Genomic DNA, 27,254 nt, shown 5'->3' with positions numbered 1-27,254 from the left:
GCTTCATAACTTTTGAGGCCAAATTTTGGATGGTCTAATACCACTTGGTCTACTTATTAGTTCGTCCAACGACACATAGTCTAAACTCATTTCGTCTACAACCACTTTGTCTAATATCCAATTCGTCTAATACCCACTTGGTCTAATATCACTCTGTCTGATTTCCATTTGGGCTAATAACCAGTTGGCCTAATTCCCACTTGGTCTTATATCTACTTTGTCTAATGAGCAGATGTTATCAAACCATTTAGACTAATTTCTAGTTGGTCTAACACCACTTGGTCTAATTGTCACATGGACTAATAATCGTTTGGTATAATTTCCACTACATGTAGGTATAATTTCCATATAGCCTTATTTCCACTTGGTCTAATATCCAGTTAGTCTAATGACTACTTGGTCTAATAGCCAAATGACCACTTGGTCTAGTATTTGTTTTCTAATGACCACTTGGTCAAATAGCCAAATGGTCTAATGACCACTTGGTCTAATCGCCAATTGGTCTAATGACCACTTGGTCTTATCGCCAATTGGTCTAATGCCAAGATGGGCTAATCGTCACTTGGTCTAATTTTCATGGGTCTAATGTCCATTTATTTGAATATAACATCATTCATTAGTATTTATTTCATCTAGAATTAACAAATATGGTACGTAATGGATAAATACCATGTATTACTTAATTCATGTCGCCAGGATCCGGAGGGGTAGAGCCCGGGGGGGGGGGGCCACTTCCATTCACGAGTGGATACCATGCGCGACCATGAGGTCTCGAAAAGCACCCTAAACACGTAATTTCCATATTCTGAAAATGCACCCCTTAACAAGTATTGGCGTGTGAAACCCTACCCTTAACAAGTATTGGAAAGAAAATCGTTCTTGGCAAATATTCCTTGAAATGAACCCCTAAACAAGTACAGGAATGTTTTATTGTTACGTGTCCTTCGGTCGTCGGCTTTACCTTATTTGGTTTAGTAGGACCCCATCTTGGACCTCGTGAAAATCAGACTCTAAGAAGTGTTTGGGCAAAAAGGACATCCTTTATAAAACATTTTAATTTTGTTTTATCATCCCCGCAAATTTGACCCTAAACACATAATTTTCCTCGTGAAATAGATACCCTTTTTTCATTATTTTTGTGTTTTTGACGCTCTTATCATGTTACGTACGTAACGTGCCCTATCGTGAAAAAGACATCCTTTTTACGTGTTTTTTTGGTCGCGCATGGTATCCACTCGTCAATGTAAGTGGCCCCCCCCCCCCCCGGGGGTAGAGCTTTACAACCAAAAGTAAATAGGGTGTGAAAAATATAAGTGCTTTTTACATGCACTAATAAAAATATAATACAGACATAAGAACAACATTGTTAGGCCATGTATGGATCTTCATTCTTGTCATAGTATTTTACATAATGGATACAGAAGAAATGTGTAGATGTGAAATTATTGCATTAAGTTAGGACTGGGGTAGGTTGAGCCAACCAACATGGGGCAAGTTGAGCCATCGATATGCAGGCAGGAAGGAGCAAATTTACATGACTGTTCTTTTCCTTTCAGAGGATGTTGCTATTTATAGAGAATTAGCAAGTGAAAAGATTTTAAATAAAAAAAAAAAGACATGCTGATTCTTACCCATGCATTTTGTACATAGTTTTTTGTGGCTTAACTTACCATAATGATTGGGCAAGTCGAGCCATTTGACATCTCTTTTTTTCAAAGGTAGAAAAAAGGAGGTAGAAAGTTATATATTAGGTGAAAAATATGTCCCAAGAATAAAATTTTAAGGCAAGATACTTGTGTCTACAAAATCATTAATCATATCAATTCTATCATGCAAAATGCAAAAAGTGTCTCAACTTACCCCGCCTTCCCCTACTAATAATCATTACATCACAGCATGCACATTACAGAATAATAAGTTGGGGACCTTGTAACTTATAATGGTCGAATGTCGGGGTTTCATCTGAGTAACATTTTTATGAAGAAAGGAACAAAAATACAATATAATTCTGTGGATATGTATCTGGTTTACATGATTATGCCTGTATTAAATCACTGTTATGCACCATTATGGATGATACTTGAACTTGGTGGAAAATATTCAGTTATACAGATTTGGGATTCCAAAAGTCACAAAGCCATTAGATCATGTAATTTTGTTATGAATATTTTGTTTAGTTATTTCAATAATCTGAGGGCAAATAAAAGACCAATTAGAAATAGTTTGATAACACTATACAGGTTTATTGGGTTAGTTGCGACATCAAGGCGACCAACTTGGTAGCAGCAATGACTCATTCTGACGTGTAATAACATAGTATATATATCTACGCTTGCAGAACTTTATCATTCATCACTACAGTTGTCAGTCATCTTATATCTTCTCATCCTGTCTTTTGTTCTACTTCTTCTCCTCTTCCTTAAAATGGATTGGCAGGGTTCCCAGCCCATCACGGAAATCAAGGAAATCAGGGATTTTTTAAACATTTTTTCCAGTCAAGGAAAAATCAGGGAATTACCTTAAATCACAGGAAAATGCCTCAATGAGGGCAAAATTAGAGAATTTTGATCGGCATAAAAGTTGAAAGCACGATAGCCAGTCAGACTCTGATATATTTTGTTGTATATTAAAACAACATTCATTGAATGACATGTTATGGTAATTTTTTTGTAGTGTAGCCTCTTTTACTACAGTACAAGTAGGCCTACAGGTAAAAAATTGAAAATAGAAAACATGAGAAATTGGAATGGGTTAAAATAATAATCTGGGAATTTTAAAACTTGGCAGAGAAAAATCAGGGATTTTTGCTTTCTTGAAAAACTGGGCACCCTGATTGGGTTAAGCCAGCCATTAACTATCTACAGTTGATCGTATAGGCCTAAATAAAATAAAAATCTTACTTTTTCACCTCTGTGATCATTTATCAGCATTATTTAACAGAAAAATAGCAAATTTCAAAATTTTGTTTTTCACCAAAACCTTAAAAAATCCCCTTAAATAGGCAAAATACCCCCAAATTGTGTTAAATCCTCAAATATATTTTTTCATGCCCCAAAGGCTTTTGAAAATCCCCAAATTTTCAAAATTTGGGGATGGAAATACGTCACTCTAACTGACTCCAATATCGAGGGGAGCGCGTGTGAAGATTCGAAGTCAGCACGTGGAAAGTAAATTAACGAATTTCACTAGAAAATTGAAAACAAGTCAACAAACTTTACAAATTAGACCAAGTGGCAGGTAGAAGAAAATGAATATTAGACTACTGTATCTGGAAATTAGACGAGGTGGAAATTAGCCGAAATGGAAATTAAACCAACTGCACATTAGACCAAATGAATAATGGACCAAGTGAGGATTAGATCAACTGGTATTAGACCAATCGACTATTAGACGAACTGGTATAAGACCAAATGCAATTAGACCGAGTGACAATAAAATACATTAGACAAAATGGCAATTACACCAAAGGAAAATTAGACCAAGTCACAATAAGCCCAACTGGGCATTTCGACCAATTGGCTATTAGACCAAGTGATCATTAGACCAATTGGCTATAAGACCATGTGGTCATTAAACCAAAAGAGAATTGGACTAAGTAGGTTGAGCCTGAATGGTGTTAGACCATCTGCTAATTAGACCATGTGATATTAGAGCAACTGTCAGAAAACCATTTCTGACACCCATGAATGAGGGTTTAGAAGTTAGTAGGAATAGGAGTGGGCTACAAATGGGTGAATTTTTTTGTCTTACTGTGGTAACAATTTTTCTGTCTCCTTTTACCTTATCTTATCATGAAATGACTAAATTTTTTTTGTCGCACGTCCAAGAAAAAAAAAGAGTGCCAGGTCAAAATCCAGAATGGCTGCCAAAACACCTCCCAAATCACAGTTTTGGCCACAACTTCTTTACTTGGTGGTCTTTTCTCTTGTTTTGGTGTATATTCATATGTTTTAGGGGGCAGGCAATTTGTTTCTCATAAAAATAGTTCTCCTAAACCATTTGTACAGTTTAAACGTAAATTTATTTAAATTTCACAATCTTTAGTTCCTTTTTCAGCCTTTTTAATAAAGAAGAGTTAATCATCTTTAAGTTCTTGGATATTAGATGATACCAGTTGAACAGTAGCAAGCAGCTTCATATTACTTTGATTCCTCTAAATTTGGATTTATGGATATTTGTGATATATATGCCTATCTTGGTGCATTGACCACCATGACATATAACACGGCCTGTAACGCAAAAACAGGATGTAAATTCAATGCCCCGTCGCCCCTCGTCGCACCAAAGTGTCATAGAAATGAACGCCTGAGATTTAAAATTAGACTGTGAATTTGATTTCTTTTCAGCTGATGTTCATGATATAATCCGATGTAACACAAATTGCACTTTAACCTCAGATGTATCCTGTATGCATATCACATTTTAGATATATCGTCATCATTTGGAGGAATTTTTACCTGGTTGAGAGGTCTAACCCTACTTTGTAAGGTTAGTTAACTACCATCAAAACACTAATCATCGGCCAGTCAAAATCAAGGATTTAATGCAAGTGAAGTTACCACTGTATGGCAAAGTTACCTTTGTGGTATTTTTTATTGAACAGGACACAGATTTGCTAGGCCTACAGTGTAAATGCCATAATGTGGGGTTGACTATCATCCATATAATATTAATTATACTTATCTGTCTCCACCCCGTGAATTGGCATATTTGACGAAACATGTCTTCAAATTCTGAGACGAAACATATCTTCAATTCCTGAGGCAACTTATTCTAAACCTAAGAGCTCATTTCTATGACACTATAGTTTTCATACAGACCTTGTCATGGTGGTCAATGCATGGACATACATACATACATGCAGTGCAGTATGTATAATACATTGTTTACCCACTGTAGCCCCTATGAATAAATGATCTTTTTTTAATTTACCAAGATATATTGCGCAAATATCCATAAAACCAAAAGTAAAGGAATAAAAGCAATATAGCCACATGAAGCTGCTTGTTATTGTTGAATTCACATCATCTAATATCCAAGAACCACAAGACGAAAAACCTACTTTTTGACTGCAAAAAGGCTATCAAAATTGATAAATTTAGGTAACATCACCTTTTAACTGAACAAATAATGGTTTAAAGGTATTAATTTTAGGAAAAATAAAATGCCTGCCCCCAAAACATATGGATATACACCAAAACCAGAGAAAAAGACCACCAAATAAATAATGGGTGCCCAAGAAGTTGTTGGGCTCTGTTGGAGGGCCCACTTTGTTTTCCATTCATTTGACAAGGCTTCAAGAAATTCTAAACATTACTCTGTTCTGTTCACTAACATTTATATGCAAATGATATTCAGATTTTTGTATCGATTTTACCCAATCAAACTAGTGCCACATAAGCCCTGTGTAATCTTGAATAATGCATAATGGATATTGACACTTAGTTGAAGTCAAACTTGTTACTTTTGAGCCAAAAATGTTAGTTTTTAGCTTTGGGCTCGAAGTTTCAACATACGATTCTATTTCTATCTCAGACAATGACAATATCAAAACCATGTCGCATCTTGGAGTTATTTTTTATTCTCACATGTCCAACCAGATTACAAGCATTGCAGAACAGTTCATTATCAATTGCGCAATATTGGCTTCATAAGAAAATATCTCACTTGCTCAGCAATAGAGAAACTGGTACATTTACTTATTTCTTCCAAGATTCAATTTTGGTTTTAGTCTCCTTTACACTTTACCAGATTCTCAACTCAGGAAATTACAAAGGTAACAAAATTCAACTGCACCTATTGTAACTCTATCTAGCAAGCGCAGCCACATCACCCATATTATGAAATCTCTTCACTGGTTGCCCCTGAAGGAACGCATAGTCTTTAAATTCCTTCTTTTGATTTTTCACATAGTCAATGGAACTTCCCCCAGTTTCAATAAGTCTTTGATGCAAAATAACCAACAAAAAAATCGGATTTTGGCCTGGCACATTTTTTTCTGACACCTGAGACAAAAATATTGTCATTTTACGACGAGACACAGAAGAAGGAAAAAAAAACTGTTGCCATATTAAAATGACAAAAAGTATTTTTGACCCATGTATAGCCCACTCCTAGTAAAAATTACAGAAGTGTATGTCAGACCTGAACTTGGTCCAAAATTTCAAATACAAATTCAATGCGAAACGCATTTTTGAAAATAAAAATCGATCCCCATTTGTCCTTTTATTGAATAAAGGAATTGATTTAAAGTTGTTTATGATTGAAAAAGTGTCATTGATATCCATTGTAAAAAATAACAAAACAAAAATATGAAGTCAAACAATGGAATTACATAATAAAAAATACACTTGTAAATGTAATCTAAGTGAATATTACATACCATGATCTCCAACAAATACGATTATTGTATTATTTGCAAAGCCATTTTCTTCTAAGCCATGAAGTAACCTTCCTATCTGGAAATCTGTGTAGGTGGCAGCTGCGTAGTAACTCTGTCGCAGTAGGTACTATAGAATGAAAAGCGTACAAAACAGAATAAAATAAATATAAATGACAAAATTTGAATACAAATCCAACTTTGCATGCAAGCAGAAATTCGGAATGAAAATGAGAATTTGAAATATCTGGACAAAGAATATGACAATTCACACGCTTTCTCATAAATGAAATCTCTGCCTGAATGCACCAGAATGCATCTCATACTGGCAATTTGATAATTATATTGTGCAGTTAGTACATTGTATGCAGGGGCGTCTATCCATTTTTCAGATTGGGGGGGCAAAATCTCCAAAGGCGCTCGATAGTACAAAACACCCCCCCACACACACACATACATATGACTCATGAGACACACATATCTCACCAACAAATTAATGCGAGCGCGAGCTGTGATTTATTTTTAGTATACAGACAGGAAAAGCGTGCCTGTTTAGGACTGTTTGTAGTAACTCATCAGGAGGATACATATCTCACTACACAGATAGTACGAGTGCCGAGAGTGAGCTGAAATTTCTTTATATTCTGACCTGAAAACTTGATATTCTAAGCATTTTTGGTATCAATGATTAAGATTTGTATCCAAAAGAAGAATAGCTGCGAGCGCGAAGCGCGAGCTGAAAATTTTGATATTTCGATCTGAAAAAATGACAGTTTAATGTACGTTTTTGATAAAGAACAAGATAAATATCCAAGAAAAGATGATTGCAAATCGAAGCAGGAGTTTGTTTGAGGCTTAGAACTGAAAACGGGACATTTACATTCACCTATTTAATCATGAAAAGTATGGGTTTTTGCTACAGAAATGATGCGAGCGCGAAGCGCGAGCTGAAAATTTTTATATTCCATTCTGAAAAGCTGACATTTTGAGCACAATTTTAAGTACAAAACGAGTTGTGTATCTCAATCTCGCTTGCTGAACATTACAATCTTGTTTTTTTATGCATATCCGGAATTATTGGGGGGGCAAAATGATATGTTTGCCCCCCAATATTTTCATTGGTGGGGTGATCGCCCCCACTACCCCCAGGATCGACGCCTCTGATTGTATGTCAATCAGTGTCCTACTGTAAATCTATAAAAAGACAATGGGAATACCTAAAGTCAGCATGAAAATGGAGTATTGTCTGTCCTTTACTTTAATACTTACATGATAAGGTCTAGGTATAGGACCGTAGGGAAAACTGATATTGAGGGCAGCAATGTCTTCCCGTTCCATCAGGCTTAAGTAAGGCTCAAATGCCACGGGTGGTAGCTTAGGAGGTAGGTCAGGGTTAGAGGCAATCTCTACCTCTTCCAGAGGGTACAAAGCCTGGTACTCCTGAGGATACTTGAAAGGTATGTGAGGTTTATGGTACCCAACACCTAAAAAGAATGGCTGGGAAGGGTCCTTAGAGATACGGAAACCACTCTCTTTCATGGTAGACTTGCGAGACGGTGGTGAAGCTCGTGACCTTGAGGCAAACTGTTTGAGAAGGTCAATGGCGTAGTCGGTGCTTTGCATATCAGGAAGGCTCTTCAAGGGCATTTCAGTGACATTGACAGGGCATATGATGTTCTCATGTAGTGTGCCATCCAAGTTCTTGCACACCTGTAGAGAAATAGTCATGTTAACTATTTTAAGGAACTCAACACTACGGCAGTTAATCATAAATGGAAAAGGCAATTAAGTGGGGCAGCAACATCTCAAATATTTGTTGAATAAACACAATTGCCTTTTTTTCTTTTAAATCATACAATATGTAACAAAGAAATAAGACTTCTCCCAAACTTTAAAATGAGGTTCTGTAACCGCAGGATACCAATAAATGATTGGGGATAATAACTAATTAATAAAACATTTATGATTTCCCTTCTTTGCAAAGTGTATTAGAACTTTAGGGTTGACAATGTCAATGATGCTGCCTGCTAGAATAAAGCGCAAGCTACCCTTAGTCAAAATTGTCTAAAATCCAAGGTTGTCAGAATCTAATGTAAAAGAAGTTTTTTCAAGCTCATTAATTCATATAATTACTTTAGTATATTAATTCCATATTGTATATCATCATCATCATAACTATTTGTCATCACTGTCATTATCATCATATCATTGAGAATGATTTGATGATGAAAATAAGTCATTATCATAATTTTCATTGTGCAATAACAAAACCATTAGTTTCATGCAAATATGTAAAATATTCAAGATATATATGGGTTCATAGGGTTGGGCATCTAGATGAGAATGGAATAATTTTGAATAAATATATCTCATAACTTTGATGAAATGGAATTATGCTTAATGTAAACTAATGTCACCTAATGGATAATAGCACCTATCAACAAAGAGGGTATTCATGTGTTTAGAAGAAAAACAAGTGGAACGCCTCTGACAGTCTCCACTGCATTACATAAATATAGCAGGGCAGGTCCAAGCTATTTGACTTGTGACGTACAGGACATTTAGAGACTTTAAAGTTGTGTAACATAAGAAATGAATGCACAACAGAGAATCTTTTATGGATTTTGGAAGGTCATTCGTGCCCTCTTTATTCATAAAAAAATTAGTGATCTACAATTCCATTAACGATGTAATATTTTAATCAATATGCACTGTGAGGTACGGGACCAGACATAAGCTGATTTTTTTGAAAAAAAGTTTGTGATTAAAACTCTGTGAAATGGAATTAGCTGGAAATCTCTAATTATCATGTTTTCATCTTGTATCTTATCAAGTTTCAATAGTCATGAATGAAATTATAGAACTGATTGGTGTTATTATGTAATAGGTCAAAATATAAACAACCGCGCTGTGACGTACGGGACATGTGACGTACATGTACGGGACATTTGTCCATGTGTAAGACGAATGGGGAAAGTGAAATTTCATCAAAATTTGTAATTAAATTGATGCAAACCAAAGTAAGTTAAGTTTTACATGGATTATCATGATTGATATATATTTCTTTAATAGCATACACTGAAACAAAACAAAGCAAACACTTTACGACCTTATAAATATTATGAAAGAGGTCTTGCAAATAATCCCATGTGTTAAACGAATGGGGAAAGTGGAATTTCATCAAAATTTATAATTCACTAGATGTAAACCAAAGTAAGTTTTACATGGATTATCATGATTTATATATATTTCTATTATAGTATATGATTAAACGAAACACAAAAATACTTTATGACCTTATTATTATGAAAGATTCAATTAATGAATTAACTAATTGATAATAATTAATGTTATTTATTACAAATAGTAACTTTATTATCAGCCTTTTACCAATATTCAACCACTGATATAATATCATTTATTTCAATTTACATTATCTTTGCTCCTTATTAAAAAATAACCCTAATTAGAATTACATAGAAATCCTATGTATAATGTATGGTGTGTCCCGTACGTCACACATTTGTCCCGTACGTCACAAAGATTCATTAGCTGATATAATTAAACAGGAAATTAATTCAGTAAATTCACTTTAATTTTTGGATGTATTGTAATATAAATTAGAACTCTCCAAAGTGTGAAGAAAACTGTTCAACTTTTTCTTAATTAGAACCTAAAAAAACATATGCTAAATTGTGACGTACGGGACACTGCCTGTTGGACACCACATAATTAACTTAATAATTAATTTTCAAAATTATTATTTTTTCTCAAATGTTTGTATGAACTTAGTACTACAAGTTCCCACAGAAATATTTTCAAATATATAATTTGCATTATCTGCAGATAAAAAATGTGATGTCCCGTACGTCACGCTAATTAATGATTTCTTGGAATCGTGACCTTGGCATTCATTAACTTAATGTTTCCAGAAGAAAAAAAATATAGGGCAAAAAACTTCAGAGTATAAGCTTCAAAAGGACATACAATGTGTTAGATTTAAGCAAAGATTTAATTTTGGCTTCAGAGTGGACAATAGCTTGGACCTGCCCAGCAGCAGTGCTGACTTTGAAAACAGCTATTGAATTATTATTCAAAAAAGAAAACATTCATAATAAAATTAAATACTATGTCCATTGACCCAAAATGACCTTGGACCATGATCATGTGATCAAGATGTGTGCAAAACAATCATTTATACTTGATTACCCTTATGTGTACATGTCTAAGTTTCATTAACTAGATCCTTAAACTTTCCTTGCACAGGATGTTCAGTGATACTTGATTACTCTTTAATATGTCCTAGTTTTATGAACTGGCTCCATAAAAATTAAAGTTACGAAGGAAATTCGACAAATACCCTCAACTTGGCCAAGTTCATTGACCCTAAATGACCTTGGTCATGTGACTTGAAACTCAGGCAGGGTATTAGTAAACAAGATCTTGGAAGACTTCAATGCCTTCAGAACAAATGTGCACATTTAATCTGTCAAAACCAAGATGGTGTCATGCTACTCCTCTTTTAAATGAACTACATTGGCTACCTGTTTCTGATAGAATATACTATCGAATACTTGTTCAAACCTATAAATCTCTGTCAACCACACTACCTTCTTACAATTCTTCATTATTTCAGCAACAAAGATCTACATACTCTCTTCGTTCTGCAGCTGCTCCTTCCTATGTCATTCCAAAATCCAGAAAACAGGCAAGTTTCAACTCCTTTCAATCTCTTGCCTGCTGTCTTTGGAACAAACTCCTTCGATCTCTTCAAAAACTCTCTTCTCTTGACCTCTTCAAAAAACATCTTAAATCACACTTATATAATGGTACCATAAACCTTAACTTATTTTATGCTATCAAGGGCGCTTTGTAACCTCTGGGAAAAGAGCTACATAAATCCAATTATTATGATTATCATTATGTTTCATGAACTAGGTCCATATACTTACGAAGTTATAACATTTCAAAAACTTAACCCTAAGGTTAAGATTTTGATGTTGATTCCCCCATTATGGTCTAAGTTCATTGACCCTAAATGACCTTTGACCTTGGTCATGTGACCTTAAACTCAGGCAGGATTTTCAGTTTAATTAACTAGGTCCATTTACTTTCTTAGTTATGCTGTCATTAAAAAACTTAACCTCCAGTTAAGATTTGATATTGACGATGCCGCCGCCGTCGGCAAAGCGGCGCCTATAGTCTCACTCTGCTATGCAGGTGAGACAAAAATTTTAAATCTAATCATCAGTGTTTTTATCATCATCATTGTTATCATCAGTGACCACTTATCATTGTTATCATTACCATGATTATCACCAGCATGATTAGTATCATCACTATTAGCATCATCATCACCACCATCCCTGGTCAGTCAAGTGACAATGTATAATACATAATTTATTTAAAGGTCAAGTCCACCTCAGAAAAATGCTAATTTGTATCAATAGAGAAAAATCAGACAAGCACAATGCTGAAAATTTCATCAAAATCGGATGTAAACTAAGATAGTTATGACATTTCAAAGTTTCGCTTATTTTTAACAAAATAGTTATATGATCCAGCCAGTTACATCCAAATGAGAGAGTCGATGATGTCACTCACTCACTATTTCTTTTTTTTATTGTTTGAATTATACAATATTTCAATTTTTACGAATTTGACGATTAGGACCTCCTTGCCTGAAGCACAAAATGTTAAAATAATGGAATTCCATGTGTTTAGGGAGGAATGAAAGTTCATTTCACATGACAATAATGATAAAATAAAAATATTTCATATTTCATATAATACAATACAAAAGAAATAGTGAGTGATGTCATCACTTCCTCATTTGCATACCGACCGAGATGTGCATATAACTGTTTTGTGAAATGAAGCAAAACTTTAAAATGCTATAACTTTCTTATTTTACATCCGATTTTGATGAAATTTTCAGTGTTATGCTTGTTGAATTTTTCTCTTTTTATTCAAAACAAGTTTTTGTTGGGGTGGACTTGTCCTTAAAACAGTACCTTTGCTCTCTTATATTTTTGTGTTGGAGGATGCCATGGTTCTACTGACCAGCTGTATGGGTAATCATCAGTTCCATTTGAAGCTTTACCTGTATAAATTCATAAAAAGAATATGTTGATCTAAATGCCAGCTTAAAAATTCTATTTCATATATTTTATACTTATGTAATGTGTCACTATACAATGAAAAATCTGGTACTAATGTACTCTTTTTTTTTTAATATTTCAATTCTTAACTGAACTCATAGCCATCTAAAATGATAACTTTTTTAAATTCAAGCTCAAGTTTGTCTTTATTTATCTATATCAGAAGTTTGTTTTGTTCACATCTTCAAGCCAATAAACTTTAAAAATAACATATTAAACATATAAAGCCATGATTACATAAATATTATATACAGTGAATGTGAAATACCATACAGACATGTAAAGGCTACAAACAATGCAAAGCTTATTTTTATACATTAATCCAACAATCTCAAATTTTAAAGGAGAACATATTTTGTGGTTTGGATATTGGCTGAATATATTTTCAACACGGGGGGCCCCTTACATCATTTAGAAAATAATACTGAAAAAGAGTGAAAGTTTTACATTATAATTTACACTCAACTATGCCCAGTTTTATTTCAATATATTTCCTTGCATGCTTAAAGATAAATTCCAGTTTTGGTAACGATCTCTAAATGAATTTTTACAGAATCTGATATCATGACCACCCAAGTGTCTGTTTGTATGAATATAAAATATGTGCCAAAGGATTCTGGAAGAAATTGTGTAATTGCTGAGAAATATTTATAAGCGCGGATTCGGTCACTTCCGTCGGGTCTTCATTCCAGCAATAATAATACACTGTCCCACGTGTGCCTATCTGTGTTAGTTAATTTCAGTGTGAACATTTTTCAGCCTAGATTTCAAGATTTCACAAAGTTCAGTTTATGTAACTGTACCAGATCTAGATCCTCGATGATATACTGACAATTAAGCCTGGTTTTAAAGACTTTAGTGTTTACTGCAACTACTGGCATTTCTCTTTAAAAGTAATTCAAAGAAAAGGTCAGAAAACATTTAAATTGGTATCCCTGTATGTCCCTTATCCATGCAAATAGGCAAATATTCATTCATTTGAACTGAAATATTGTTTATTTCTATTAATTTTTTTATTTATCATAAAAAAATTAGGTAACAATAAAAGCTTTTTCATGCTACCAAATGGAATAACAGCTGGGGCCAGTGCAGAGAGAGTTGTATTTAAAAGCAACCCATAGGCTAGGAAAAAAGTCAGGTTTACCTGGTAAATGAGACCACAGTCTATCTCTGCCAAAATCATGGAGAGCAATAGATTAAAAAAAAAAAACGTTTATATCGAATGTTTACTATTTTGCTTCCCTTTGCTTTTACATTAAAGAAAAGTTCTTCAAAATACTTCAGTGATCATTCCCAGACAATGTGGGTGTTGTAATACTATGGATGTGTAAAATTAGGGATTTGTGCCCCAATTGGCTAACCATAGTTAAACCAAAACTTTAAATCAGAGTTTGATTTAAACCTGAGTTCAGAATACTGGCCATAAACTCAAGCACAAGTCCATATGATTCTGATTCTAAGGTGAGAATCATGTTGTGTTTGAATGCTATTCTTTGTGCAACAGGCACAAGATCAGATACAGTACAATGGTTTCAAATGTTCTGCAAGGGTTGTATACCATTATGAAAGACTTTCCCAATGGAAGCAGTAAAGTATCCATGTTCTTTGAAGTGTTGTGGTAAAGTAGTGTAGTTTCCTGCTGCATCCCTCCAATAAGAGTAGAAATCATAGAGCTTGGTTGTATCAGGTCTCCTACTGGTTAGGAAGGATGTTCGGCTTGGTCCACACACTGCTTGCTGTAAGACAACAATCATACGATAAAATTACAGCCCTTCTCCCTTGTTCCATGACATTTGCTCTGGTGACAATTGCTCCCCTGTAAGTTCAACACACTAAAGGAATGACCAACTTCAACCCTGGATGTAACACTATAAAACCTATCGTAACCTATCCTAAACCTATTACCAAACCTAACATAAACCCTATTGCAACCCTAACCCTATATCTTTGATGAAATAAAACCTGGAGCAATTGTCACTGTTGTGTCACCGTTTCCGTAAGAAGGTGTCCAATAGATCTACACCCCTATCTCGGCTACAGCATGAATTTTTACAGAGCTCAAAGCAAGTACAAGGATTTTTGTTCAGCAAGTAGTACCCATAATTCACAGGTAGGAGGTGGATAGTGGCAGTCTAAGTGTCTTGTCATGGGTTCCAAATCTTTCATGGTTCAAAGTCTGGATTTGTTATTTAGGCATCTCATAATGTAGACTTTTTTTAAGTGAGCTTAATATAAAAAAAAAATTAAGTGTCAGGAGACAGATTATGTATTAATTAATGATGATTAGGACTAAAACCAGTAACGGAATTCATCAAATTCTCTGCATAAAGTAACTGAAAAATGACACTTGCAACTTGAAAAATGACAGCTTTTGCATTTGATATGTGACCATACCATAACTTGATGAGTCAATCAAAACTTCACGTGGAAGTAAATCATTCAATGTAGATTTCTGCCAAATAATTTAGGGTAAAACAGGATTTGCCTCTAAAGAGTTATTTCGGGGGGAGGGGGGGGGGTGATTCCATTACAACCAACTTTGAACTATATGCTTCTTTTCCTCTTATAATTGATGCCTCAGGCATGGGTTAACAAAGTTCAGCAACGGTTGACCGAAGACACTGTGGTTGACTTTGAAATATTGCGCTATGTATGTACAGTGTTTGACATTTGCACAGTATAGAATGAACACCAGTTGTAGCACATACTATAGCTGCGTAATGTAATTCATCGTCAATCTTCATGTTAAAGGACAATGAAACCATTGGAACAAGATAGCTTGTGTGAAAACAGAAAAATCAAAGAAACAGATCACCAAAAGTTAGAGAAAAATCAGACAAATAATGAGAAAGTTATGAGCATTTGAATATTGCGATCACTAATGCTATGGAGATAGCAAATTGGCAATGCGACAAAGATGTGTGATGTCACTTTTGAACAACTCTCCCCATTACTTTAGTATATATATTTCACTTGAATTGCCTCTTTTATCACATCTATCCATAGATCATGTGTTCTTTCTACATGAGGGCATGTATTACATATTTTTTAAGAATACATCACGGATAAAGAGTTTGTATCATCATTAGAAAAAGCAAAAAGAGACATTTTGAGGGTATTTTATAGTCCACCAAAGGGAAAGTTGTTCATCAGTGACATCACACATCCTTGTTGCATTGCCAATGGGAGGATCTCCATAGCATTAGTGATTGCAATATTCAAATGCTCATAACTTTCTCATTATTTGTCCGATTTTTCTCAAACTTTCTTTATTCTTCTTCTTTGATTTTTCTGTTTCTACACAAGTCTGTTTGTTCTTCATTCCCCTTTAAGTACTTGCTTGATCAACCATGACCTCAATCATGACCTCGATCATGACCTCAATCATAATTGAAAAAATAATCAAATTCTAATTACTTTTAATTCTAGCCTTTATAATTCAAGCATTTGGTACTGCTTAAACAGAGCAAGCCTTGACTTAGACCGTAAGCTTCCACTCTCCGTACAGTAAGCCTACGTCGCAAAATTAAATATCAATTTTCAAAAGTAAAATAACTTCTTCATCAAAATATAGGTCTTGGTACACAATTCTGTTTGATTTCTTACCCTTCATATGGGAAACATGTATTTTCTGCTGTAGTCATCTACATGTAGTTACCAACTATACTGTGCTATATATGTGTATATTTTTATATCTACAACTCACTTCTAGTTTCTTCATTCATCTGATCTACTGTACGTACATCGCTTGTACAGTACTATTTTATGGGAATTCTGACGCGTTTCATTGAGGCCTTCAGGGAGAGGTCAATTTCTTCAAGCACTACTACCTGGGTAATGCAAAAGATCATTATTCAGATTAAATTATGAACATTGTACCCATGCATATATACTCTGAATGTGGTTGGATTTTTGTTATGTAATGAACAAGTGGAATGCCTCTGGCAGTCTCACCTGCATCACGCGATTCAACATAGCAGCAGTGCTGACTTTGAAAACTACTTTAACTCGCACAAGATGTTCAGTGATACTTGGTTACTCTGATTTCCATGTTTCATGAACTAGACCAAAACACAATACGGAGATAGGATTGGTAATTCAACAAATACCCCCAATGTGGCCAAAGTTCATTGACCTCACATGACCTTTGACCTTGATCATGTGACCTGAAACTTGCACAGGATATGCGGTGATACTTGATTACTCTTATGTCCAAGTTTCAAAAGTAAGATCAATAAACTTGCGAAGTTATTATGGTAATTCAACAGATATCCCCATTATGGCCAAAGTTCATTGACCTTTGACCTTGGTCATGTGACCTAAAATGCGCACAGGATGTTCAGTGATACTTGATTACTCTTATGTCCAAGTTTTATGAACTAGACCAGCATACTTTTAAAGTTATGATGGTAATTCAACAAATACCCCCAATTCGGCCAAAATGACCTCTGACCTTAATAATGTGACCTGAAACTTGCACAGGATGTTCAGTGATACTTGATTATTATTATGTCCAAGTTTCATGAATCAGATCCAAAAACTTTTAAAGTTTTGATTGTAATTCAACAGATACCCCCAAATCGGCCAAAGTTCATTGACCCTAAATGACCTTTGACCTTGGTCATGTGACGTGAAACTCATGCACGATGTTTGGTGATACTTGTTTAACCTTATGTCCAAGTTTAATGAACTAGGTCCATATATTTTCTAAGTTATGATGACATTTAAAAAACTTGTTCCTCAGGTTAAGATTTTGATGTTGATTCCCCCAACATGGTCTAAGTTCTTTGACCCTAAATGAATTTTGACCTTGGTCATGTGACATAAAACTCTGATAGGATGTTCAGTAATACTTGATTAACCTTATGGATAAGTTTCATGAACTAGGTCCATATACGTTCTAAGTTATGATGTCATTTCAAAAACTTAACCTCAGGTTAAGATTTTGATGTTGATTCCCCCAACATGGTCTAAGTTCTTTGACCCTAAATGAATTTTGACCTTGGTCATGTGACATAAAACTCTGATAGGATGTTCAGTAATACTTGATTACCCTTATGGCCAAGTTTCATGAACTAGGTCCATATACTTTCTAAGTTATGATGTCATTTCAAAAACTTAACCTCAGGTTAAGATTTGATGTTGACGCCGTCGTCGTCGAAAAAGCGGCGCCTAGTCTCACTCTGCTATGCAGGTGAGACAAAAATGAGGAATCCATGAGCAGAATTGCTTGTCAAACAACCAAGCAATGTTGAGAATTCGATGTTAGATAACACTGCAATAAACAACAATATTAATATCAAAGCAAGTAAAATCATCTTGGCATAATTACTACACACAACCTATGGGTACTAGGTCCCTCACACTGTGTGCATGTTTGCTAGTTGTCTGTGAAGGAGAAAGTAAAGAAAACCAACAAAAATGTTTGAAATTCCTCAGATGGATTTCAGCTTTCTACTATTCTAGCCTTGATTAAAATGTCTTACCTGAGCCATTGCATGTTGGAATACAGCAGATTGTGATGCAAGGCCATCAATATTAGGAGAAAGAATAGGACCACCATAGCTATTGAGAGAGGGTCGGAGATCATCAACCACAATGAACAGGACATTGGGTCTGCCTGTAAGGTGAAGAAAACATGAAGAATGCCTTATTCAAATTTCCAACAAATAGAGATAAATAGGACTACATACACAAGCTGCAGAATGCAAATTCCATATTCAAGAATTCATCTTTACATGTATTTCGATATTTTGTATTTCAAAAGAAAAGGGCACAAGTTCCATATGTTCCTTGACCTTGAGAATTTGACAAATTAGAAAGTGACATTGGTTTAATTTAATCAGAATAGGATCAGAATAGGATGTGACAATGGCAATCCCCCCTAATTCAAGGAGGGATCAAAGTCATCAAACCTTGCTTGTTTATTCTTACAAGGGGAAAAAATCTATATATTTCACACAGCCCACTTCCCCAATTTGAAGGCTCAGATGAAGAGCCGTTAAAGGGACAAGTCTACCCAAACAGAAACTTGATTTGAATAAAAAGAGAAAAATCCAACATGCATTACACTGCAAATTTAATCAAAATTGGATTTAGAATAAGAAAGTTAAGAATATTTTAGAATTTTACTTAATTTCACAAAACAGTTTTATGCACATCCTGGTCAGAATGCAAATGAGGAGGCTGATGACATCATCCACTCACTATTTTTTTGTATTTATTATATGAAATATTCTCATTTTTACCTCATGGTCAAGTGAAACAACTATTAATTCCTCTCAGAACATGTGGAATAAGCACTGTTTAATACTACAGTATAAGGCTCAGTCAAGTTGGTCCTTATTGTCAAATCTGTAAAAAATGAAATATTGTAGAATTCAAACAATAAAAAACAAAAGATAGTGAGGGACATCATCGACTGTCTCATAATTTGCTTGTCACCGAGTTGAGTAAATCACTGTTTGTTTAAAATACGTGAAAGTTTAAAACGTTATAACTTTCTTATTTTACATAATCCAATTTGGTGAAATTTTCAGCACTGTGCTAGTTTTTTTTTTCTATTATTCAAATCATCATTTTGCTGGGATGGGCTTGACCTTTAATATTAAACATTAGATGCTACCTCTGCTGTGCTGACTTTGAAAACTACTATAAAATAACTATTTACAAAAAACACCATTCATATATACAATACTACATTCATGGACATTAAATGACATTTGACATTGATCATGTGACCTTAGACTTGTCAGTGATACTCGATTACCCCTAAGGCTTAACCCCTATATCCACATTTTATGAATTATATCCACTTTTTATAAACTATGAAAGTTATGACAGCAATATTATAATTAACTCCAAAATACCCAAAGTTTAATAACCGTTAACAACCTTTGACTTTGGTCAAGTGACCTGAAACTCAAATGAGACGTCAATGATACTTGATTACTCTTATGTCCAAGTTTCATAAATCAGATCCATAAACTTTCAAAGTTATGATGGTAATTCAACAGATACCCCCAACTTGGCCAAAGTTCATAGACCTTAAAAAAAGGTCAACTTCAGTGACACTTAATTATTCTTATGTCCAAATTTCACGAATCAGATCCATAAACTTTCAAAGTTATGATGGTAATTCAACAGATATCCCCAACATGGCCTAAGTTCATTGACCCTACATGACCTTTGACCTTGGTCATGTGACCTTAAACTCATTCAAGATGTTCAGTAATACTTGATTAATCTTATGGCCAAGTTTCATGAACTAGGTCTAAGTTATGTTGTCATTTCCAAAACTTGACCGTCGACAAAGATTTGGTGTTGACGCCGCCGTTGGAAAAGTGGCGCCTATAGTCTCACGCCCCTTGCTGATAAGCTCACTCGGCATGTGCATGCAGAATTAGAACGAATGAAAAGAAAATTGTAAACATTGCTTCTTTCCGATTACAAAGAGGTGTTAAAAAATATATTACATTACAGTGTTGTAGTCAAGGCTCAAAATCCTCAAGGCCAAGGCCAATGCGCTAGCTAGCAACTCAAAGCCAAGGCCGAGCGTCAAGGAACTACAACACTGTTACATTAACATATTCTAAAAATATTAGAAGCAAAACAAAAAAAATCAAAGTATTTTGATAAATATTTCAAGCGCATTTTCAGCATGTAAACTAGCGCTTTTATAATAGATATTGTTAGTGAACAAAAAAATTGTATGTTCAAGGGTGGCTAAATGTTGAAGGCCACGCTTTATGAGCGATTCAATTATTCCATAGAGATTTAACACAGCGTGGCCTTCAACATTTAGCCACAGAAATAATAGCGCGCAGAATCTCATTTCAAGGAGAAAAAAAGACTTCTGACGTCATTAAAGAGGAGAAGTTCTCCGGTCACCTTTAATACTGGATGTTTCACTGGCGAACTTCACCGGGGAAACAGTTTCTCCGGTGAAGTTCTCTAGAGGTGGATACATGTAAGTCCGCCGGCAAAGTTCTCTTGTGTACCTTTCATACTGGGCACTTTCCCCTTCGCTGGCGAAGTTCACCGCGGAAAAGCCCACTATGAAAGGGGTATCACTCTGCTTCACAAGTGAGACAAAAATGATATCTTCATTTAAGAGAAGATATGAGTTCATGACATAATTTTTTTTCTTGAAGTCAAGTTTTTTTTTATTAGTAGAGGTGCTGGTCTAAATTTGAATTGTCCCAGAAAACAAAGATATCCTCATAAACCAAGACAAATCCTGTCTTGATAAATTGAGACTTTCCTTGTTTATGGTTATGGGGACAGTTTTTCTTTTCCACTTTAAGTTACCCTGTGGGACATAAGCAGCAATTTCAGGGATTGCGAAAATAGATTCAGTAACCCCAATACCTTCCACTAGTCCACCATCTAATTTTCACAACTTGCCGTCTTCCATAATCTTGTAATGAAACCTGATACATTGATAGGCTAGGCAATGGTACTAGATTTGTGCTGTACATAGGTTATGTGCCAAAAAAGCCAACAGGGGAGTTGGCCTCATATTTTCTTGCTATATTTTGAGTGAACAATGTACATGTAGTTAAACTTAGCAACATCTTCACAATTTCTGGCAGCCAAGTTGAATATCTAGTATGGATGTGGCATGTTTCCAAGGCTACTCTCAGAGGCTCAAACAGTCCTAGGTCAGCATAAAGACTTTAAAACGCCTATTTTAGCCACTATCCCACACATGGATAGACCATACGCTTCGCCGTTTCGGTTATAGGTTGTTCCACTGAACTCTGTTGGCTCCACTCACCAATTACAGAGACCAAAGTTGTAACTTGATCTGTGGCCCTACAGGGCAGGGTGACCAGACTTCACAAAATGAAATACGGGACAATCGACCAAGCACACTGCACGAGCGAATCGACCATCCCAGGTCTTAGTATTAATCAACAAAGAAGGCTACACAATATGTGTTTATAGACTTGTGAAAAACAAAAGTCAAGAACAGGGAGGGAGGGTGAATGAAAGCATGAAGGAAAGACAGAAATGAAAGAAAAAATATGATTTGAGAGGAAAGGAAAAACATGAAGGGGAAAATATAAAGTTAGAATAATTAAACGGATGAAAGAATTAAAAATAAAAGATAAAAAACGTTTCCGTCATTCTTTGAAATGAATACAGAAGGAAAGAAAGGAAGGGAAGATGAAAGACAGAACAAAAGAGAGAAAGGAAAAAAGGGAAAGAAAAAGGAAGAAAAAAAAGAATGAATTAAGGAAATAAAAATGTTTCCTTAATTCTTTGAAAGAAAGTAAGAAGGAAAACAGGAGAGAATGAAAAAGAAACAAAATAATGGAAGAAGAGAAAAAACAAACAGAAAAAGGAGATGAAGGGAGGTCAAAGAAAAGTTTCAGACTAGACCAATTCTGGGAAAAGAGGCCTATACAGTGCGTATCAAAAAAAAGTTTACACTTTGAAAAATCCTGTAATATCCTGAAGTTTTTTTCCACTTTTTAACATTGGTACAGATCCATTCGAGCAAATGACAATATAACCGTCGAAAAATATTTCCGCTTGAATGAGCACCACTTACTTTTTAAAAAGTTCGTGAAAAATGATTTTCGCAGAACTTTGAAATACTTATGCGAATTAAAGTAGACCTTAATCATGAAGAACACGTAGACTTTAGTTAGTAAAATTGATTTGAAGATATCTTTTACCTTTTTTGACTTGTTTCCTTGCCCAAAACACTTCAAAGACTACATTTGGCCCCACCCCATTTCCCCACACACTGAGGCCACCTTGACGATATTTGCTTTACACCGAGCTGTGATTTACATGGACCGGCTTAAGCTTGATTTTTATTGTTTAGTCATTGCTAAGCTTGGGAAAAGTGTGGAGAAACAATTATTAAATGAAAAATGAAATGTACACCCAATGTCAATGATAAAAACTTAGTGAAAAAATGCTGGAGAGGTCTGATATAAACTTTGTTCACATTTAGTTATGTCCTCAGATCCAGCTGGCACAAAAAGGGTAAACATTGTGCTTACTAAGTGTTGAAATTTCAATTTGGGTGGTAAATTGTTACAAAATGCTTGAATGTATCCGTTTTATTTCAATTGACTAAAAGTGCATGGGAAGTGTATGAGAAATGTTTCGTATGGTGAGTTTGATTACGCCCATTCCCCCTTGACACAGCGTAAAACAGGCATTTCTGCGAGCTTTACAAAAATGGACAGTGCTCACTCAAGTGTAATATTCTGACAAAACTTTTACTTTCAATGGATAGATGAGACCCAAACCCAAGATTACATGTGAAAAAATTGACCCTCATGTTGTATATAATTTTTAATTCCCAGGGCTTTTTCAAAGTGTACACTTTTTTTGATACGCACTGTATAAATTTTAAGAAGCATTTTGGGGTAAAAGTTGGAAACTGGACTATTTCACACAATTGAAATATGCTGAATCTGATAAGATCGGTTCCCAAGCTAATTTCTCATGTTTTGACCACCTAATTTGCATAAACAAAATGGCTGCCAAATTGACAATTCAGAATATTAATTTAACAATGTTCTTTAATTATATTTGCTTTCACAGACATACATGTAAATACTGCAAAATCCTGCATACATACATGTACGTGTACCTTTCTGGAAAATTTATTTTTGCTTGTGGCTAATTAATTATGCAAATTTATGCATATTTTGGATCATTATTCTACAATTTGATAATTTAAGCTCAAATGTGAATATTTTTGGTACAAATAGCATTTGCATCATTACAAATAATTGTACGACCCTAAGAATATAATATCACAATGAATAATGATGTATTTCATTGTTTTTTTTATTTCTCATGTATTTCGTACCTTTTTTGTACATGTTTGTTAAGGGATCTGTCAAGGTATTGATTATCACTGGAAGAAAATAATCAGCTTCAATGATTTAATTATGTAATCACTTTTTTACATTTTTTATTTGTATATATCCATGGGCATAAACAGATGCACCCACTCCCACACCCACATCTGCATAAGGTAAATTTATGCAGGGAGTGCCTTCCCGTTTAAAAGCACACTGGTGGAGATCCAACGAATTTCAAGAACCGATTAGTATTCAAGCAAGTGTCACTATTAATTGCTTATTTTTTTAATTATAAAATGGTATCTTGAATTATGATATAAATCAATTTCATAATTCATCATCTAAAATGGTAAATTTACCATTTCAGATGATGAATTATTAAATTTGGATCATAACAGTACTGTAATTCTCAACTCCTAATAGTCAATCAGTTGCATTTAATATCCTTTGGAGTAGTTATGTTCCCCTACTGACAGAATCTGATCACACATACATGTATATGTATTTAATGTGTTTTTCTTTAGCAAAATGAAGTGAAATCAGTCTGCTGAAATGAGATGTCCTGTGTGTTTCTCCATTATGCTTGTCAAATAGTCCCAATTAAAAAAATAATCTCAGAACTGAATCCGCATATAAACCATCTATTATCTCATTTTACCTATCAATTAGACCGTTTTCCATGTTTTAAAAGCCAGACTGTGATGTCCTTAAGTTCCACAACTAATAAGTCTCTGCATATCCTTTCAATAACAGATTTTGATCATTGGACTTCATTAACAGATTACTTGTGCATCTCCATAATATATCTTTTCCAATGCAGTACTGCACCTGTCCTATCAAGGTTTGTCGCTTCATCCAACTTAGAGGCATCCAGCTTCCCCCAGCTTGATATACACCTTTATCTTTGTGGTGTTGAATGATCAATGTCAGCTCGATTTGTTGTTCCATATTTCATTCATAGGGCAGCCTCATATTATAAAAGTCATCTCTTATTGTTGAAATCAAATCAATTTAGTACAAGTATTCTGTGGAGGCAGTTCGTATCGAAGTCATCGTGTTTGTGTTCTTGAGATATGTCTGATTCTCATGTCACAGATCCACAGAGAAACATAAACTTTTGTCTTGAGAGAGAATCTGCTGTCTGACCAGATCTTGTTTCAGGTGTTAAAATGCTCGGAGTGCACCTTTTTAATACCGCAGTGAATCGTGTAATGTCCCTGGCTTTGGACATTCATCAAACTTCTAATATTCACACATCTCCATATCTTCATAAGATAGACTATTTATAATTGATAAGGAAGATATCTTTCAGAGGATGGTGGGTACCTGACATGTTTTGCGTTCCTGTAGGTGATTATTAATCCACTTCTTTTGATCGGTATTAAACTAGACAGCATGCAATAGCTTACAAAGCTCTGATAGGCATGCGAGTCTGATATATCACCATGAAAGTCTAGGTCGAGAATTTTCTTCTATTGTAGAGCCAGGATATCTCTTTCGATGAGGAAAACAGTTGCCTAAGTTATGTTTGACTTGTCAACCGGTTTTGATACCACTGAACATGTGATTCTTTTTGGAAGACTGACAGTCTGTTTTGGAACTGATGATTCTGCACTCCAATGGCTTTCCTCTTACCTTGCCAACAGAGCTGTATGAAGCTGTATTCATCACTGGTGTGCAGTATCCTGTGACTACCCTTTGCTATGGAGTTCTTTGAGAGTCTGTCCTTGGTCCCTTACGCTTCAAACTGTACATCACTCCTCTTGGCTCTATAATGTGGCTTCATGCTCTTGGTATATGCTTCTATGCTGATGTCATCCAGCTGTACACCTCAATTTTGATCCAAAAGTTAAAGATACAGAGGTTCGTGCAGCTGCTGTTGTTGGTGCTGCCATTGAGGATTCGATTTTGGATGAAGGTCAACTTCCTGGAGCTTAACGATAAAAAGCGAAGTATCTTGTTCTGTCATCTCCATATGTATACGCGTAATTATTATGACTACAACTCCAGTCTTAATAGTTGAGGAAGCTATATATCTCCAGTATGCAAGGCTAGAACTCTTGGCGTAGTCTTTGATAGAACAATGAGCATGAAAAATGCACATCAGATGTCTGCCAATCTGCATATTACCAGCTCCACAATATTGCTGAGATCAGACCTTGTCTTACATGAGGTGGTGCAGAAAATATCATCCATGACCGGATAACGTCTAGAGTGGACTTTTGCAACTGTCTACATGCTGGTTTACCCCGTGGTTTACCTTCATCAGGCATCCCTAGCACTTTTTAACCATAGGACGCAGTGTAAAAATTTGTTCTGCATTGGGCAGTGACTGGGCTGGAAGCCTCCTCATTTCGCCCATGTTTTTACCATGGAGCTAATCTGTGTTTAGCCCCATGTTTTTATCATTTCCTCTTCTGTATTCAGTATTGTTTGTCAAAGAATCTTCCAAGGCAAGGATTGGATAGACGCTGTGGTTTTCAGTTATCACTTTGACGGTTGACTTGGGGAAAATGTATCGTTGCCAAATAAATTAATAAATCGGTAATGACCAAAAAATTAGTAAGTGATCCAGTAATACAGACCCTTTGCATTAATAACAAATTGTTCTTTGGTTAACTGCCATGATTGTAATTCTGACGGAGCTGAATCAAATGATATAATTTTGCTATACAAGGATGTTAACAATGTACTGATACTTATATCAGATTGATAAACTACACTGCTTAAGTCGTACATTTATTTGATTATTAGATCTGTTATAAAACATCATATTTCTTTTTCAAGAAATTTAATTTCAGCATGATTACAGGTTTTCCAACTCCTAAACTGTTCTTTTCGTACGGTTCATTGAATTTGGTAATTGGCATGATTATAGGATAGGCATCAAAGTGTTTTTATATTGGGCATATCTACTATACCTTGTAAGTATATTACTTTCTATATACAGGTATGTGTGGGAGCATACATGTGTGTGTATTTGTTCCTGAGTACAATTAACATTTGTGGCAAAAGAAAATTATCAAATGATTCAATCATTGAAGCTTAATATTTGTCTGCCATTGATATTAGTTTTTTAAAGATCTCATGTCAAAGCAAATGGCAAAAAATACAGAAACATAAAGAAATATCAAAGAAGGATAAAATACATATAAAAATTGACTTAAATATTATATTTAAGGGCCAAACAATTATCATAATGATACAAATGCTATTTGCACCCCAAATAATAAACTTTTTAGGTGTAATTATCAAAATATAGCATAATATATCAAAATATGCATAAATTTGCATAATTAATGAGCCAAAAAGAGAAATAACAAATTTTCCCGAATGGTACAAATTTTCCCGAATGGTATGCAGGATTTTGCAGTATCCATGTCGATGAAAGCGACTATTATAAAAGAACATTGTAGAAATAGGTTTTAAATGGTCAATTTGGCAGCCATTTTGTTTATGCAAATTAGGTGGTCAAGACATGGAAAATTCTCCAAAAGTTACATTGGTTGCCAATCCAAAAGTGTATAGAATTTAAAATACTTCTTCTCACTTGGAAAGTGTTTAATGGTTTGGCACCAAAATATCTACAAGACCTTGTCACGCCTTATGCACCAGCTAGAAGCCTGAGATCATCACACCAGCAACTTCTTAAGACTCCCAAGACACGTGTAGCATATGGTGCATGAGCTTTCTCTGCCTCAGCACTTTCTCTCTGGAATAATTTGCCATTAAATTTAAGAATTATACAATCACTGGAGACCTTTAAATCCAAACTGAAATCTTATCTTTTCTAACAGTATTAGTTATTGGCACTTTGACACTCATCCAAACTTTCTCATTCTTTCTTTTCTTGTGCGCCTCGGAATAGAATATTTCTAG

General features: G+C 34.9%; 1 protein-coding gene across 4 annotated transcripts in view; it reads right to left on the bottom strand.

Moving 5' to 3' along the window:
* Nucleotides 1-27,254, bottom strand: part of LOC121410664 (iduronate 2-sulfatase-like) — a 38,024-nt gene that overhangs the window by 2,841 nt on the left and 7,929 nt on the right. For 3 of the 4 annotated variants that reach the window (XM_041602907.1, XM_041602915.1, XM_041602899.1), the window contains 5 exons: nucleotides 18,027-18,160; nucleotides 14,099-14,276; nucleotides 12,394-12,482; nucleotides 7,649-8,089; nucleotides 6,383-6,509 (listed from right to left, as the gene is read on the bottom strand). In XM_041602907.1, the coding sequence (XP_041458841.1) occupies nucleotides 6,383-6,509; nucleotides 7,649-8,089; nucleotides 12,394-12,482; nucleotides 14,099-14,276; nucleotides 18,027-18,160 (969 nt within the window). Of the gene's footprint in view, nucleotides 1-6,382; nucleotides 6,510-7,648; nucleotides 8,090-12,393; nucleotides 12,483-14,098; nucleotides 14,277-18,026; nucleotides 18,161-18,788; nucleotides 18,891-27,254 lie in introns of those variants that run through there. The other variant, XM_041602925.1, reaches the window with a different exon arrangement.

This window comes from Lytechinus variegatus, chromosome 1, assembly GCF_018143015.1.
Source record: "Lytechinus variegatus isolate NC3 chromosome 1, Lvar_3.0, whole genome shotgun sequence".
Classification (NCBI taxonomy): Eukaryota; Metazoa; Echinodermata; class Echinoidea; order Temnopleuroida; family Toxopneustidae; genus Lytechinus; species Lytechinus variegatus.
This window is presented reverse-complemented; position numbering and strand designations above follow the sequence as displayed.